Source organism: Betta splendens, chromosome 6, assembly GCF_900634795.4.
Source record: "Betta splendens chromosome 6, fBetSpl5.4, whole genome shotgun sequence".
Lineage (NCBI taxonomy): Eukaryota > Metazoa > Chordata > Actinopteri > Anabantiformes > Osphronemidae > Betta > Betta splendens.
In genome coordinates, this window is record NC_040886.2 from 2,221,848 (window position 1) to 2,240,760 (window position 18,913).

Here is an 18,913-nt window from a genome sequence, read left to right on the forward strand (position 1 = left end):
TGCCATGTGTTGGAGTTTTCCCTGGTGGACGAGAGGGTCGCTTCCCTGTGCCTTCGGGTGGGGGATAGGTCACTCACTGTCATTTGTGCTTACTGGCCAAATGGTAGTGTGGAGTACCCGGCCTTCTTGGGGTCTCTGGAGGGAGTGTTGGAAAGCGCTCCAACTGGGGACCCCATCGTTCTTCTGGGAGATTTCAATGCCCACGTAGGTAATGACAGTGATACCTGGAGAGGCGTGATTGGGAGTTCCGGCCTCCCTGATCTGAACCCGAATGGTGTTATTTTATTGGACTTCTGTGCTAGGCACAGTTTGGCCATAACAAACACGATGTTCGAACATAGGGGGGTCCATTGGTGCACATGGCACCAGGACCCAGAATTGAACCCAGAACCTTCTTGCTATGAGTCGACAGTGCTAGGATCAGGGCACTGTTTCCTGAGGGACAAGGCACCTATGTTGGACTTAGACCACCAGTGAAATACCTAAATAATTTTTTTCGTGTCAATACCTCAAAAAAGGTGAAATATTATTAAACATTTGTCTGTTTTCCCTCATAAAAAAATAGTTCAGTTAAATAGCAATAGAGCAATAGTCAAAGCCAACTTTATTGTCAACCAATGCACCAGCATTATAATGCTGGATAAGATACCTTCACAGCTCAATGTGCAGACCACAAAATGAATGGATAGGATTCATACATATGTTGAAAGCATAGTTTCTGGAGTGGAACAGGTACAGTCATGGGCAGTTGGCTGAGGAGATGTGAGGATCTTTTTTTGTCTTTATCACGTTTTGGAAGACATCGGAAGCAGTGCAGCTGCTGTACAAATGGAGGATGCAGCTGTTTTCCTTGACACCACTCTAGAAGGTATAGAAAATAGAATAGTAGATTAATGAAATGTCCAGTATTTCCTATGTATCTCACAACCTTCACAAATGTAAACAATATATATAGAGGTAGTTAGATCAGTTGTAATGGTGTTTGCAGCAAACACGTTTACAACTTAGCTTTTATAGTGATGGTTTGTTAAATATTGGCATGACATTAATGACATACTTACTGTCAGGTTGCTCAAATTCTGCTCGGAGGGCTCGAACAGGGATGTTAATACGGTCCTCCATAGAACAACCTGGGTCCAGCAGGACTTTATTGAAGATGGTCTCCATCACATTTTCCACAAAATCTGCACCATAACACGAGAATTACAAATCGCCATCAACAGACTAAAGTATCAAAATAAGTTGACCAATTGCATACAGAGTAAATATATAGACAATAATATAGATCAGATTATGAATACTACAACTACTCAAACGTTAAATAAAACTGCATATTGGCCAGCAAATTGTCATACTGCTGTTAAATGTACATACCTTAGCTCCTGAGGTGAGCAACAACTCTTCTAAAAGGTAGCCGTGTGTCCACAGCCTGCAGTGGCGTCAGTTTGAGAAGCAACCTCCTCGCCTTTCGGTAGCTGGGATGCGCCACGAGAAGACAGCAACCACATACATGTTAGACTTTGATAGAACTTGTCATAACCCAAATTCACAGGTCTACTTGGGCTATGACATACACACACCAGGCTCGGTAGTAATTAGAAACACAGCTGACTCTCACAACTTACTATTGCAGCCAAACCCAAGTTGTACTGAATGTTATGTGGCTGCTAACTCTGTGCTACCATCGTTTTAGCTGCTAACATGACGCTAGCAGCTAAAATGTGAGCTGAGTGAATGACCTCAGTACCATACAGTATATCACACGATTCGAACCGGATGAATGATGGAAAGGCTTGGAATCATCCAAATTGCGTGTCAGCATCTTGGAACACTGTCTCTCTCTGTCGCTGTAGCTGTTAGATTCAACTGTTCTAGCAATTAGCATTCCTTACACAACAGGGAAGCTAGATTATAACCAAAGAAACCTCTGTAATACATACATCAAATAAGTATCAAGCATGTACTTATGTTTGGGGAAGCAGCAAGTGGATCACATCTTGTAGGAACGGAGTGCTTCTTCAACCTCAAGCCCAGTAATAAATATACCCTCGTTTTCAAAGCAGACGGAGGTGAAATGGTGTCCACACACAAAGAAGCATTTAGGCAGCGGTGCCGGCACTGGTCCATTTACAATCAAATTAATCCATAAAGTGGTAAAATTAAATGGCTGCAATGCTGGTTGGAACAACCAACAACGGAGCACTTTCTGAACCCTAATGGCCTCATGTCAGTTCGTGTCACAGTGAGTGACTTCTTCTTCTTTTGTCTTTTAAATGGCGGGTGGCAACCAATTGAAAGGTGCATTACCGCCACCTACTATGCTAGCGTGCACAGTGAGTGACTTCTTCTTTTGTCTGTGACTGAGTTGAGTGACTGAAATGTAATGTTGCAGTGTCCAGGTTTGTCTGGGCGGGCCGAAGCTGGTTCTGTGAGTGGTCAAGAGAATGCAGATGTACATAGTCTGCCAAATTTGAAACGATTCAAAATCTTGAACCGGATTGGATAAACTCTCAAAAATGTGAACTAAGTAGGGGGCGTACTTCTTACACACCAGAAGTGTCTTAACATGAACCAAGGAGTCAAATAAACGTACCATAATGTCCAAAAAGTAAATTTTGCATGTGCAGGCACCTTTAATAATCTATATGGCTATTCTAATGGTGTAATGGTACTTTGAGCTTGATGAAAAGAGAAAAGCTTATTTATCCCAAATTTTGAATCAATCCAAATCAAATATTTTGTTACCTGATCTGAAGAGGTGGAACTTTTCACCATTGGTTGAACTCATTTCTCCTCCCTGAAGTGACCACTGCCCCCTGGGGTATTAAAACCACATAGTAGAAAAACTATTACTTTGCTTATGCCTTTTTCCTGCTTCTGCTTCTCCTACTACGACTACTTCTACTTCTTTTTGGAGTTCCCTCTTTCTTCAAACTTGTTTCACCTTTCTTTTTGCACCGCATTACTTTTCTTAACTTGTTCTTAAACTCTGTAAACTTAGACATACGAATGAGCAGCAATTTTGTGACTTTAGAAGTCATCAAGAAATTACAGCAAAACTGAAACCATAACCAATCATTCTTAATTGACCCGCTATTTTTGATGGTTTGAGGTTCAGGCAAGGTCGGTAACAAACAGGCTCGGCTAAAGTACAAGAAGGACTAGGCTAGAGGCAAGGTCAGGAATAAACAGAACTGGTAACAAGAACACGAACTGAAATTGCTGGAAAGCGGAAATGAATTTACGACAATCTGGCAAAGAACTGGATTGTTAAATATCTAACGTGATTACAGATTACCAACAGCTGATGTAATTGAGACCGGAAGTAAAGTTAGCATAACTAGTAACTCATTAAACTGACATCTGGCATTGACTAGACTGAAATGGATTGCGAAGACTGTTAATATTTCTGCATTAATATCAAACTATTAATTTGAATCCGCTACAGCTCCCACTTCTGCGGCTTTATCATGTCAAGCTCCAGTCCTGTCATGTCAAGCTCTAGTTCAGGCTCCAGCCCAGTCTTCAAGCCCAGTCCTAGTTCCAGTTCAGCACGTTCCAGTTATGCATCTGATCCACGCACCAATTCAGCACCCCATACCAGCCTGAGCCCTGCCAAGCTGTCATGCTCATGCTCCTGTACGGCCTTCAAGTCCTGCTCATGTCTCTGTACAACTTTCTGGTCCTAACTACAGTCCAGTTCTTTCATCAAACACAAGCTTCAGCCCCAGCTCAGCCACGTCAAGCTCCTGCCCTGTCTAGCTAAGCTCCTGCCCCTAGTTCTACCTCCTGTTGGTCCAGGAGCAGGCATTCCTGTTTTTGTTACTGGTGACCCGGTAAAGCAGACCCCTGTAGCCCTTGTTCCGGTTGGTCCAGAAGCGATCATTCCAGCCCTAGTTGCTGTTGGTCCGGAGGAGACTGCCTCGACTCCTGGGGTAGCAGTTCCCTGCAACCGCAGAGGCTCCCTCGTGGGTTCCTGGGCAAAGCTCTGCCTCATCTCTGTTCAGCTCTCTAGTCCTGCTCTTCAGCATCACTTTCAAGTCCCTAGCCAGCATATTGCTGCCGTCCTGCAGCTCCGCTCCATTTGCTCTGCCTCTGGAGGCCCAAGCAACTTCTGCTGGGTGCTCTCTGTTCTGCAAGAGGACTGGTGGCCTAATCTTTATCACCTCCGGCCGCAACAGCAGCGCTGCCTCCATCCTTGCTGGCCACCTCGATTCTTCAGTCCCCTGGACCATCCTCGTCTTAGAGGACGTTGTTGCTCCCTGTGAGCCTCGGGAAGCATCTTGTGCCTCCCTTGACTCTGTACTGTATTGTATTTGCTCCTGGGCATTAAAGGTGTTGTTCTTCTCTTAGCTTCAGAAAATAGTCTGGTCTCTGTCCTTGTCCTGTTAGATCTTAGTGCTGCATTTGATACAATTGATCACAACAATCTATTACAGAGACTAGAACATAGCATTGGAAATAGAGGAACAGCACTGGGATGATGGTTTAAATCCTATTTGTTGAACAGATTCGAGTTTGTTAATGACAAATCCTCCACATGCACAAGGATTAGCTATGGAGTACCGCTGGGTTCTGTGCTTGGTCCAGTACTGTTCAGCCTCCAGTATACATGTCTCCTCTAGGTGAGATTATAAGGAAGCATTCTATTAATTTTCATTGTTATGCAGATGTTGTTTAAAAGACATCAAATACTGGATTTCCCAAAACCTTCAACTAAATTAAGATACAGTAAATCCGGGGTTCTTATTATTGGCCCTAAAAATCACAGAGAGACACTGTTAAGTCAGATAGTTACTTTGGATGAAATAAAATTAGCTTCAGATTCTACTGTACTGTAAAGAACCTTGGTGTCATCTTTGACCAGGATCTCTCTTTTACTGTACATCGTATATTAAACAAATCCCCAAAACTGCCTACTTTCATCTCAGCTAAAATCAGAAGCATCCTCTCTGAGTGATGCAGAGAAACTGATCCATGCATTTGTTACCTCTAGGCTGGACTACAGTAACTTCTTACTTTCTAACAGCTCTTTAAAAAGCCCCCTAATTTAAAAGTTCTGATGGGACTTAGAAAGAGAGATGACATTTCTCCTACATTAGCTTCTCTGCACTGGCTGCCTGTAAACTGTAGGATAGAATTTAAAATTCTCTTACTCACCTACAAAGTACTGTACTTAATGATAAAGCTCCTTCTTATCTTAAAGACCTCATAGTTCCTTATGCTCCCAGCAGAACACTTCGTTCTCAGAGCGCTGGGCTACTTGTGGTTCCTAGAGTCTGTAAAACAGGAGGCAGAACTTTTAGCTACCAAGATCCTCTCCTATGGAACCATCCCCCTGTTCAGGTTCGAGAAACTGATAAACTCGACACCTTTAAGATCAGGCTTAAAACCTCCTTTCTAATAAAACTTATAGTTAGAGATGGTTCAGGTCACTGGCAATGATTGTTAGTCACAGCAACCATCTCTTAGTTAACCTGCAAAAGACTTAATTTATACACTGAGCTCCCCAGTTTTCCTCTAACTCTTCTATCCAATTACCTTCTATAATTATTCCATGTTTAACTAACCTTGTCTTGTCTTCTTTCCAGTAGTTGTGCTCCCGCCCCCCTCTTTCTCCCACTCTGTCCTCACCTACAGGTATCATTGGACTCAGAGCTGTGTCTGTGATGGACAGCAGTGGATTGAACCATCCTGCCTGTCTCTAGTCCCTGGTCCAACCATCCTGCCTGTGCTCTGTTGTTGCTTGTTGTTGTTGCTGTGTATTTCTCTCTCTCTATCCCCTCACCCCAACCGGTCAAGGCAGATGCCCACATTCAGCCTGGTTCTGCTGGAGGTTTCTTCCTCGTTAGAGAGGGAGTTTTTCCTCTCCACTGATGCTGTTAAATTGTATTTAGTACAATTAAAGACTTACTGTATGTGGCACTTGTTGGGTTTAGTTGTGTAAGGTCTTAACCCTTACCCTGTAAAGTGCCTTGAGATAAAAAAAAAATAATAATTAAATTATGGCTCAGTGGGTATGGTGTTACCTGGGAAGCAGGAGGTTTCTAAGTTTGGGCCCAGTTTTTCCTGCCAGAGAACACATAAAACGCAGGTGTGTATAAAACACACAATTGAAAATGTGTGGTTGATGTTGAGATTCATATCCAGTCCCAATATTGCTGTCAATCATCGCATTATAATTGTTAAAGCTCAAGTCATGTGGTCTGACTGGTTTCAGCAATAGCTGCTCTACTCTTGGCAGGACACTTACTTTACATTGTGAGATGACTTTGAGACTATTGACTCATGTCCATTTGCTAAATATTAAGCTAAACCTAGAAGGCAGCTCTTTAAATAACAAACTGGGGGGGAGGAGGGTAAGCCTGGTCCTGTTCAAGGTTAAAAGCCCCACCTACGTCACACCTACTACTCAATCATTAACAGCTGGTGTTTAATCTGTACAATAGTTCTTGGTTGGATAATTCCACTTCCTGGAGGTTGCATCTGTCTGACTACCACACCATGATAAGACTCCTGGATATAATTGCACATGGCAATGCTATAGTACGTAAACCCAATTATGGAGAGCTGTCTGTAGTCTTGTGTTGTTTTCCTGCTAAAGCTTCCATATTGTTAAAATTACCTGTGCTACATTTTTCATGGTCATGGCTTCATAACCTGTTGATTTCTATAGCAAATAAATATTAAAACAGCTCAAAGCATCCAATGATCTTTATCATTTTACTGCCATCTGTTTATAAACTCTCATTTTTAAGACATTTTTTTTTATGTGAGCTGGTCATTTCTTATATTGACCTTGAGCTGTACGACGTCATAAAGCATGTTTGTGAGTTCTCTGATCATGAGAATTTGTGTATGTATACACATTTACCTCAGTACAAGCCATTAAATTCACTTTGGTTTATGTTTAGTTCAATATTGATGTAAATTACCTTGTGGACCAAAGTTTTGTACAATCAATTAATTTAATTAATAAACGTAAAGTGTGAACCATTGTTACGTATCAGCTGGACAAATGTAACAGTAATAGTAACGTTTCACTTTCACACAAGAATCACAGAGAAAGTTTAGGTTCAGTTGTTGATTTCTCGCACTCAAGGGCTCAGATAATATAGCTACTAAGGTTACAGACAAGTTTAATCATTTAACCACATCTTGAAACTGAAGAAGCAGTTCAAAGTAATGAGCCTCCACCTTTCTGTGAAAGTCCTGTTCATTCATTGAAATCAATGACACGTGCAAATGTTCAAAGTGATCAAAGTTTGAGAACACAATAAACAAATTTTTAAGAGGCACTCCTCGAACATGACATGCAAAGGTCAGTTTGACCAGCACCCATAAAATGTCTTCTGTGGTTCTGAAGGTGTTTTTATGTAGTATGACAAACACTGGAGATTAGTTGTTTATTACTACTTTTATATTGTATTTTTCATGTTTTTTTTTCTAATAATTCTTTTAAAGTTCGTTATAGCCCCAATTGTAGCCCTGATTTCAAGTCAGTCTAATGTAGGTAACAGGGAATAAAGTAGCAACAAGCAACCAAATGTAATGTCTGGTCCACAGCCACTTTTCATAATAAAATTAAGTCACTCAAATTGCTACAAAGCATGACTGAACTGAATAAATTAATAATAACAATTAAATACAGGTGTCAATTTTTTCTCATCTAAGTACTTAGTAAATGACTAACAGTTTACCTTGACTCCAGCCTGATGTCTATGTTAGCCTGAATGCCTCAACTTTGCCAAGTAATATTGACTATCATGTTCCTAAGAGCAAGCAAGGTGGATGAGTCAAATTAATCTTTATTTGAGATTTACTAATTAGTCTTATTTCATTTTAGATCCTCAGTCTCTGAGTCTTCCCACCAACATACTTCAGACCCGTCCTTCAAATGGCTGTACCATGTTCCAAAGCATTTGATTTGCTGTCAAGACATCTGTCTTACGTAAACCACTTTGATTTGTTTGTTATGATAATTACCTTAACCTTAATTAATAGTTATAATTAACGCATTAAAACCATCAACACGTCACTCCTCCTACTACCTTAGCTAGGTTTTACTTTAATAGGCAAAATTATAGCAAGTCCACATTACATCAAATTAATCTACGCACTGACAGGCTGCAGATGAAGGCTCCTAGAGTTCCAGTCAGGATTTGTATTTCCCAGTCAGGATTTAGATACATCATAGTACAGCACTGGTTAGAGTTTCATGGTTTTGTTTGCATCTAAAATATTCATCGTCTAATCAGATTTTTGTCGTAGATGATCTCAAGGTGGTGCTGAAAAGTTTGAAAAGTGCTTAGTTAATTCAAAATACTGACAGAGATAACATGTCTGTTTTATTAGCTTATACCATCTATCATAAATAAAATTTAAAAACTCTTCTCTTTACATACACTTGCTGGTGTATAAAGTTATTACACTTAAGTTTTGTTCTCAGAGCACTGGTCTGCCCGTGTTTTTTAGAGATGCCACTGTTAGAATGGGAAGTATAGTCTACGTATCTAGCAAGCTCCTTTCCTGTGGAGCCAGCTTGACATCTTCAGGTTCAGTAGGCAGACACACTACTTTTAAGACTGGACTTAAAAAATCTTTTTGACACAGCATAAACTCAGACATGGCTCAAGTTCGTCTCTTGGTTAGGGTGCTATACATACATTGAGACTACTAAAAATGATTTCAGGTATTAGAACTATAGCTGAAAAAGATCTCCTATAATAATAAAAAGTCAAAAACATTTTATTGCACCATCATGGTCATTAATTAAATGGAATTATCTTTTGTCATTTAATTCATTAAAAACTGTGATTGTGGTTTATTCAAATTGATTCAAATGGCCAGACCTGATAAAACCATCAGATAATTTGCAATGATGTCACATTTATAATAAATCTGCATTTACTAGCTTTCATAGGAACAAACTCCTATGAAGGCTTCAGGGAAACATTTAAAAAGCAGTTAACTGCATTTGTTGATCTGGCACAGTCATGGTATTTGCACACATTGTAAGTAAGACTTAATAGTTCCTGTAATGAGTCTTGTTTGAGTGTTCACTGAAGGAGCTGTTTTGCATGGCCTCGGGTTCTTCCTGCTTGGTTAAGGTCAAATATAAAACCAACCCTTGCAATAAAGCCTGCTACACTCACCCTACAGCTCCATCATCTTCATAGACTGACTGGCTGACTGAGTAGGGCATTAAATCCACTGTTGAAGGAAAAGAGAATTTTACGAAAAGCGTACAATACAGCTAATTTTATTTACCACCACCGTAGTTACAGATTTCCTAAAATCCAGTTCAGTTCCCAGTTCACATTTAAATGGAGTTGCCTGTAGTCAGTGATAGTGTCCATCTGGCTGCATATAGACCCAGAGTTCCCGTGTCAGTCAATGGGAAGACAACGCCTGGAAGCTTTGATGAGTCTCGTTACTATCAGTGTTATGATGATGGGAACAGTGTAACATCCCATGGATCTGATGCACTAACTGGCTATGAGACTCTGGATGCACCGCCGCACTATGACTTCTATGCCAACACAGAGGTCTGGGGCAGACGTAGACGCTTCAGGCCATCTCTGTTACAACTGCACGCCAACCCAGAGGTGAGGATGCTGTTCATCTCTGTTTTGAAATAAATTAAAATTTCAGGTATGGAACATGTTTGTTATCACAGTGTTTTGTATTAGTCAGCCTTAACAGCTTTTAAGTTTATGATGATGATGTTATTATATGAGACATTTTTTGACTTACTCCTTATAACTCATTTTAATTATTATAGTTTGTAAAAGTAATCACGAAATATTGAGACAAATTAACATTCCATTCAAGTTTGAGGCCATGGTCAAACTTGGAAGGAAGGAGCGTGAGATTGACAGACGGATCAGTGCAGCGGCTTCAGTAATGTGGTCGGTGTACAGATCCGTTGTGGTAAAGGTGAAGCTCTCAATTTACTGGTCAATCTATGCTCCTACCCTCGCCTATGGTCATGAGCTTTGGGTCAAGGACAAGATCATGGATACAAGCGGCTGAAATAAGCTTCTTCTGTTTGGGTAGCTGGGTGCACCCTTACCGATAGGGTGAGGAGCTCTTTCACCCGAGAGAAGCTCGGAGTAGAGTCGCTGCTCCTCCACATCGAGAGGAGGCCTGGGAACGCCTTGGGGTCCCACCGGAAAAGCGAGAAGGAAGTCTGGACTTTTCTTAGACTGCTGCCCCCACCACCCTGCTCTGGATAAAGTGGTTGAAAATAGATGGATGGATGGATGGATGGATGGATGGATGGATGGATGGATGGATGGATGGATGGATGGATGGATGAGAAAAATTTAATAATTTAAGGTGTATAAATAATATTTCTGTAATTTACCCAGGATGACTCTAAACCTCCCATGTATGAGGAGACGACAGATGGACAAGCGGGAGGAGGAGACAGTTCTGAGGAAGACACAGATGAGCAAAAGGAGCCACCGCCTGAGCCAACTCGCTTCGGCTGGGTGCAGGGAGTGATGGTAATGTCACATCAATGTCGCATCAATGTCTGACAACCTAAAGGTACTTCATAAAGAAATATCTACTAGCATTAAATCGTGACAGAGGCTGGCAATTTATAGGCCACTACTACTACTACTATACATTAAATACTTCATGCAAAAATTATATATATATATATATACTGTATATATATCAGGAAAACATTAAACTATGTCATAAAACATAAAAAAGCAAAACAATGCATTTCATTCAGGTGATAAGGAATCTAAAGGAATTTGCTTCATCCCTATGGTTTATGAGGTGGCTTATGTAGACTTTAAGACAAGGTCATACAAAGGTAATGGTTGATTCATTATAAGCCATCTCTAGTTTATAGTTCCAGCTATTTAGGTGTAACACAGTAGTTGTGCATTTTTAAAAGGTTTCCTAAAGCCCAGGGTCACATATTGTATCTATAGACATCAACCATGCCATAAATGTTACTGGACTATTACTAGTTTAGTGTGTTACTCAGTAGATTTTAGCCATCGCACCATGTTATGTGTCTGCATCACAGTTCATTACTTGCGACAGAGTAACATATAACATAATCGTTCTGTGGTTTTCATTTAATTTTTTTTTAATATTCAACATTAGCACTGAACACAAAGTATTGTGACAAGATAAAACTGGAGTTCTGTGCTCAACAAAAACTCTAAATGTCTGGTTTATAGATACGCTGCATGTTAAATATCTGGGGGGTGATCCTGTACCTGAGACTGCCTTGGATTACAGGTCAAGCCGGTATAGGTGCGTTCAGCAGAAAGATTAAAAATAATGTTTATTACATGCACGTCTGTCTGTGGCTCACTGTGCTGCTTTTATTTTCATTTTGTCTCTTTGTCAGGTATGACCTGGGTCATCATCCTGCTGTCCTCTTGTATTACTGGAATCACAGGTCTCTCCACTTCAGCCATCGCTACCAATGGCAAAGTCAAAGGAGGTCCGTGTCTGTCACTGAGAAAATGAATGGCAAACAATACCTTCAAAATTATTAGAATGATATGAAATTGGTGCACATATAGTGTATATGCTTCCTCCATGTGTTGTTTTAGGTGGAACCTACTTCTTAATCAGCCGTAGCTTGGGTCCAGAACTGGGTGGATCAATCGGTCTAATCTTTGCCTTTGCCAATGCTGTAGCTGTGGCCATGCACACCGTGGGCTTTGCTGAGACTGTAGTAGACCTCATGCGTGTGAGCAGAACCCTCTGTGTGGCTCAGACTTTGCTCAAGTTTTATTCTATTTTAACACTTGGATTTCTTCTTCAGGAGAACAATGCTGTCATGGTTGACCGCACAAATGACATTCGCATCATTGGTGTCATAACTGTCACCTGTCTACTGGGCATCTCCATGGCTGGCATGGCATGGGAATCCAAGGTAAGCTCAATCGAACATACTCAATGAAATCTAAGTAATGTTGTAGTTTTTTTTTACTTCAAACTGCTTTGGCGTAAGTGACCCACCTCTGTCAAACACAACACAAACCACAAATTGAATCCAATATACTCTGAAGCACTAGTGATTCTGCTGATTTTGTTTGCATAATCAGATCATTAGGATCACCCACATGCGTCACACGGAGACTAACCCAGGCATTTGCTGTCTGACGCATTCATACTACAGTATGACTAGCACACACCCCTAAGTGACATGAATCCTGGAGTCAGAACAGTGTAGACAGTTCTGTGGCTGAACCAGATAATGAGAAAATATGACAACCCTTATTTGGTGAGAATGGCAAAGTGCACGTGGACCATAAACATCTAAATCAGGTGTGAAAACTCCAGATGTTCTGTCTGGGTCACTAATGTGGTCCACAGCTCATTAGTACACACTGTATGTTCTGTCTTTTACAGGCTCAGATTCTCTTCTTCCTGGTGATCATGGTGTCGTTTGCTAGTTACATTGTTGGAACAATTATCCCTTCAACGCCAGAGAAGCAGTCCAAGGGTTTCTTCAGCTACAAAGGTAAATAGAGTACATGCAGTATTACAGACTCATGAAATGGCCGACAAACAGCTTTGTCAAAAGGTTTCTGAGTCTCATGAGCTCTGGGGTAAAGTGAATATTTCATCTTTCATAGCATCCATATTTGCCAGCAATTTTGTGCCCGGCTGGCGGGGGAAAGAAGGCAGCTTCTTCGGCATGTTCTCTATTTTCTTTCCCTCGGCCACAGGCATCTTGGCAGGAGCTAACATCTCAGGAGATCTGAAGGTACTATCTATCATTTTGTAGCAAAACACTGCTTTAAGACTTGGTCCTCATTATTCTTCTCTTTCCAAGAATCCAACCGTGGCCATTCCCAGAGGAACACTTATGGCTATATTTTGGACAACCATGTCGTACCTCATCATCTCTGCCACCATAGGTAACATATAACCAAGCAACTCAGCGAGCCTGAATTTAGGCTTTTACCCAATAACTGACATCTAAAACATTGTTTTTGATAAACTGAACATACTGTACTACTGTATACTGTATATATTTCCATATCTGTCTTTATACGACAGGCTGTTACAGACATTTAGAGTGTATTGGCCTTCAACACACTAGTCCATTACACATGTTTGTGGTCTTTCCAGGGTCCTGTGTGGTACGCGACGCGTCAGGTAATATCAATGACACCCTCTCTCCTGGCACACCCGTGGAGAATTGCATTGGAACAGCTTGTCAGTATAACTGGGACTTCAGCGAGTGCATCAAGAATGGCACGTGCTCCTACGGCCTCCTCAACTACTATCAGGTTAATAAACCCCTAATGCTAACAACACCAAAATGAGTCAAATGTCACAAAAGTCAAACACTTCCTGTTTCTGACTCTTAACTTTTTCAGCTTTATGATTTTCCCTAAATCACATTATTATCAAATGCTGGTGCTTTAGCCACAGTTTTCTTTTGTTGCCACTTGAGAGTGCTGCCCCAGTCGGCAGTCTGATTACAAGGTGTCTGTGACACAGCAACAATTTGCATAAACTGTAGGTTGCCTAGGCGACAATCATTTTAATGAGCATCACATGTTTGTGTGTAGTCGATGAGCATGGTTTCTGCCTTTGCCCCTCTCATCACTGCTGGGATATTTGGAGCAACTCTGTCCTCTGCATTGGCCTGTTTGGTGTCTGCTCCAAAGGTCTTCCAGGTACGCACACTCACACTGTGCTTCTAGTCTTATTGTCTGCACAGTGACAGTCTAAGTTATTATTTCCTGTCCGTATAGTGCCTGTGCAAAGACAAACTCTACCCTCTCATTGGATTCTTTGGCAAAGATTATGGCAAAAACAACGAACCAATCAGAGGCTACCTGCTGACTTATGTTATCGCTGCCTGCTTTATTCTCATTGGTAAGAGAGAGAGAATCTTTAAACGACAGATCGCTAAGAGCAATTTTATTTGTTGTCTAAATCCACATGGTGGTATCTTTTATAACTCTAGAATAACAGTGGGGTCTGGAAATGTGTGAGCTAGAGAACTTGGTGGGTCTTCATGGCATCTGAAGTTAATGCAATAAGGAATATGCAATGTATTACTTTTAGACCAATGCAAATATGAAAGGGACTTTAGCTACAGTAGCATATTAAATGTACACTCAAGCTAATTGGCTTGATAATAATAATAATAATAATAATAATAATAATAATTATTATTATTATTATTATTATTATTATTATTATTATTATTATTATTATTAGTAGTAATAATAATAATAATAATAATTATTATTATTATTATTATTATTATTATTATTATTATTATTATTATTATTATTATTATTATTTATATAACAAAATATAGGTAACAGTTATGATCAGAGTGTTTTTCATTTTTCTATTTTAACCCTATTTTAACGTACACACCTTTCCTATCAGTCCTTTGTGGGTTTCAGTAGGATGTAAATATTAATCCTTAAATTTTTGCCTTGTGTTTTTCAATCAGCTGAGCTCAACACTATCGCCCCCATCATTTCCAACTTCTTCTTGTGCTCTTACTCTCTTATCAACTTCAGCTGCTTCCATGCATCCATCACCAATTCACCAGGTAGAAAACTAAATAATGCATGGATGGACAGTTAAAGCACACTAGTTTGTAGTACAATGTAAGACACGAGTGTGTGTGTACAGGCTGGCGTCCATCCTTCAGGTTCTACAGTAAGTGGTTGTCATTGCTGGGTGCCGTGTGCTGTGTGGTCATCATGTTCCTGCTGACGTGGTGGGCGGCCCTCATTGCCTTCGGTGTTGTCTTCTTCCTTCTGGGATACACACTTTACAAAAGGCCTGGTAATCTCCTCCCACACTCCCACACAGTCAAAACCAGCACCGTCAGTTGTCTACTCATTCTTCTGCCCTTTTAAATCTGTTTCCCTGCTATGTGTGTAGAGGTCAACTGGGGTTCGTCTGTGCAGGCCAGTTCCTACAACATTGCACTGAATCAGTGTGTTGGCCTCAACACTGTGGAGGACCACGTAAAGAACTACAGGTCTGTTTGTTTGAGGACCAACATTTATTCTGTTTTTCCATGTAATTTGTTAGACTTTTAAATCTCTGGGTTGGTTACAGTATTTCAGACCATATGATATTCATACCTGCGGTAGCAACATTATAACACTCAGCTACAAATTTAACAAACTTTAATCTACACTAAAACTACTCCCAAGACGATGATATGAGGAGAAACAAATTAGTGAGTCACTTTAAGTCCTCAGACAAGTTGATAAATTGCACAATATTGTTCTTTTCTTTCAGACCACAGTGCCTGGTGTTAACAGGTTCTCCCAGCAGTCGCCCAGCTCTGGTGGATCTCATCAGCTGCTTCACCAAAGGCCTAAGTCTCATGTTGTGCGCCAATGTAGTCACTGTGAGTAAACCTCAGCTATATTGTTCTGATTTATTAATGTTTTATGTGTAAGACCACCATTGCATTTTGATTCTGCTTTTATTGATAGCAGCCTGGTGTTGTCTACCTTTGAATCAATAATAGGGATAATAGAGATTGAGGTTTAAAGTAAAGTAGTTGTCTGACTATAGGAGCCTATGTTTTCAGGATGGTTCCTCCTTAACAACAGTGCAGAGGGCAACCAGTAGCGGTCATGTTGCCTGGTTAAACAAACGAAAGATCAAGTCATTCTACAGAGGAGTTGTGGCCTCAGACCTGCGATCAGGAGTCAATATGCTGCTACAGGTGACCTGACAAGGAATATGAAACTATACTAAGTTGATTTAATTGTTAAGACTCAAGTACAGTTGTTACTGTAATATTTACTTTTTCTTGTGTATTCAAAATGAAGAACATATAGTAACATATTCAATAATTCAATCAATCACAATATTAGTCATCACAGTTGTTTATACAGTATAATCCAGCCTTAAAGACTTGCTTGGCATCTCTTAACTGGACAGTAAACACACAAACACAGATTTCTCATCAATGAATGAATGAGTGAATCATTTGAAACAGTTCTGACTCCCTGTCATACTGCGGTCTGTCCACCAGGGGTCAGGTTTGGGTAGAATCAAGCCTAATGTTCTCATGATGGGTTTCAAGAGGGACTGGCGCAGCAGCACACCCCAGGCTGCACACAACTACATTGAAATATTGCAGTGAGTACAGTGGAAATCAAAGCAACTTAAAGTATAACAGTCTGCTTTACAAGAAAACAACAACACAATAAGAAGATCTAAGAATGTATCTTCTATGTTGTAGTGATGCTTTTGACCTGCAGTATGGGGTGTGTGTGCTGAGAATGAAGGAGGGACTGGAAGCCATACGTCCATATCAGCCACACGGTGAGTGATTAAAATCAATTCACATTATCAGAAAACTGTCCGTACTACATCTGACTTAGATGTCATTATAGGAAAAAAAGTTTACATTTTGGTCATCATCTTGTTTCTTTTTCAGTCAATCCAGCATTTGATGCAGGAACAGAGAACATTGGCAGCACCTCTTCCAACATTCAAACAAGTATATCATGTATGTATATGCAAACATAAACATATCAAACATGTCCATATATGTATATTCATATTTGATTTGACATACCTGTACAAGTTGTATAATATGGTGTTTTACCACTACACAGCTTCTATTTCCATCGATCCAGAGCCTCAACCAAACACAGTGTTTCAGACAAAGCAAGGAAAGAAGACCATTGATGTTTATTGGCTGTGTGATGATGGAGGTTAGATTACCTCCCGACTGCCTTATACCTCCTCTTCCTGTCAATGGTCATTTGTGTCACGGGCTTCCTCATCACTGTGTGTGTGTGTGTGTGTGTGTGTGTGTGTGTGTGTGTGTGTGTGTGTGTGTGTGTGTGTGTGTGTGTGTGTGTGTGTGTGTGTGTGTGTGTGTGTGTGTGTGTGTGTGTGTGTGCAGGTCTGACCCTGCTACTGCCCTACCTTCTGACCCGTCGGAAGCGCTGGAGCAAATGTAAGGTCCGTGTGTTTGTTGGAGGAGAGTCGGACAAGAAAGAGCAGCAGAAAGAAGAGTAAGATTAGAAGAAGTATTTACATATATCTACACTTTTGAAAAAAATGTGTATGATACTATTAATTTTAGTGGATATAAGTGCCTCAAATAAGCCTAGAATAAACAAAGCTTCTTTTCAGGGTACTGGCACTGATAAAGAAGTTCCGTCTTGGTTTTCATAACGTTGAGGTGCTTCCTGACATTTACCAAAACCCCCAGCCCACAAAGTAAGGCTTCAAAGTTTGATTGTGACAACAAAGAATCTGGACTTACAGTAGATGTTAGATTACAAACCTCTAAAAATCTTGTGAATGTCTTTTTAATCAAACTTATATCTTATATCTATCTTATATTAGTGTTCACCAGTTTGAGAGTATGGTGGGCCGCTTCAGGCTGGAGGCAAACCCCAAGCAGGATTCTGATTCTGGGACAGCAAGACAGGAGGAACCCTGGATGATCACTGAGCAGGATTTAGACAAGAACATGGCCAAGGTCTGGCTCACTCATATGCAAACGGAGTCACACACATTGGTCTGCAGAGCACGAGGGTGCAGCTCACTGCTTTGTAGCTACATAAGTGCCGCTGTTCAATTACATCATCTGTCAGTCAGGTTTTGCACATCTTGTCTTTTGAAATGTATTATATTTATGTGCATCTGGAGGCCTAGGAACAATATACACTGTAAAGACTAAGGTTGGCTTCAGGATTTAGAAAAGTATAGTAGCAGGTAAATGTTCAAAGAAAAGAAAATTTCTTCTTCCATGGTTAAAAGTGTAACTTCTCTTTGGAATATAGTCACTTCGTCAGATCCGTCTTAACGAAGTTCTGCAGGACTATTCCAGAGAAGCTGCTCTGATCGTTATGTAAGTACAGTCTCTGGGCTTTAATAATTGCTGCTTTGATTACTAAGCATGAGTCATTCTGGGATGGCTAGGTCTCCGTTCCTGACACCTACACCTACACCTCCCTCTCCCTCATATCTCTATTCTCCTTTTCAATTCACTGTTTATGTTTAAACTAACCCTTTGCTGTCGCAGCACCATGCCTGTTGGGAGAAGAGGCGCATGTCCGAACATACTCTACCTGGCATGGCTGGACTTCTTGTCACGTGATCTGAGACCTCCAGTCCTAATGGTCAGAGGAAATCAGGAAAATGTTCTCACCTTCTATTGCCAGTGAAATGTTTTCATAACTCTATTAAAATAGAATGTAGTGAGCTATTACCCTGACATATATATCTATATCATATACCTAATCACCTAATCCTTTAACCAGTGCATTAGAAATGTTGATGCTATTTTGTTTTCCTTTGTTTAAAATCTGAAAAAAGTCAATCAAATAAGTATTCTGGAAAAAAATAAAGCTTTTAAAAATATTTTCCTTTATTTAATGTATGAAACATATGAAAACAATTTTTTTCTATAGTTGTTGTTTCAAAATATTTGTAGTACAGTAAAAACTTAAGTGTGTGATGCTTACTGTATATTTACCAACCAGCTCCACCCTTAATTATTAAGCTGTAGGCTGTATACAGCATATTTATTCATGTTACTCATAGGCAATTGTATTGTTTATTTTTAAGTGTACTATAAAACTGTTAAGTGATAATTTATATTTTCAAAAAATACTGAATAAAAAGTGTAAACAGCACTTGATGCTCTTTGTTTTCTTCTTGTGCAAATGGCTGAGAAAAGCAGCACCTGCCTCCTACATTTGCTGAATTCTAATCAGCACCACAGCTATTTTAGTGTAACAGACCTTGACTGTATTGTATAGTTTAGCATTTTCTCTGTGTCAGCGTTCGTTATCACACTCAGGTATTCTTTGTTTTGGGTCAATGTGTTCAATAGCTGCTGGAAGTCAAATTAAGGCTGATGTATCGTGGCTGACGCAACAATGTTTTGCTCTTCAAAGAT

At 40.2% G+C, this 18,913-nt stretch overlaps 1 protein-coding gene across 2 annotated transcripts; it reads left to right on the forward strand.

Moving 5' to 3' along the window:
* Positions 1-9,112: 9,112 nt before the first annotated feature.
* slc12a3 (solute carrier family 12 member 3) lies at positions 9,113-18,647 on the forward strand. 2 transcript variants are annotated; one of them, XM_029154381.3, is made up of 26 exons: positions 9,113-9,608; positions 10,374-10,511; positions 11,208-11,283; positions 11,381-11,476; positions 11,589-11,728; positions 11,804-11,914; positions 12,394-12,505; positions 12,621-12,751; positions 12,821-12,905; positions 13,120-13,280; positions 13,566-13,673; positions 13,752-13,875; positions 14,468-14,569; positions 14,653-14,808; positions 14,908-15,007; positions 15,274-15,385; positions 15,572-15,709; positions 16,022-16,128; positions 16,232-16,314; positions 16,430-16,501; positions 16,611-16,709; positions 16,904-17,015; positions 17,137-17,223; positions 17,353-17,488; positions 17,793-17,860; positions 18,035-18,647. In XM_029154381.3, the coding sequence occupies exons 1-26, from the start codon at positions 9,327-9,329 to the stop codon at positions 18,174-18,176; spliced, it is 3,078 nt and encodes a 1,025-aa protein (XP_029010214.1). In that variant the 5' UTR covers positions 9,113-9,326; the 3' UTR covers positions 18,177-18,647. The 2 variants fall into 2 exon arrangements, with proteins under 2 accessions (XP_029010214.1, XP_055365379.1); XM_055509404.1 differs by lacking the exon at positions 9,113-9,608 and having other exon boundaries at positions 10,421-10,554.
* The last annotated feature ends 266 nt before the right edge of the window (positions 18,648-18,913 follow it).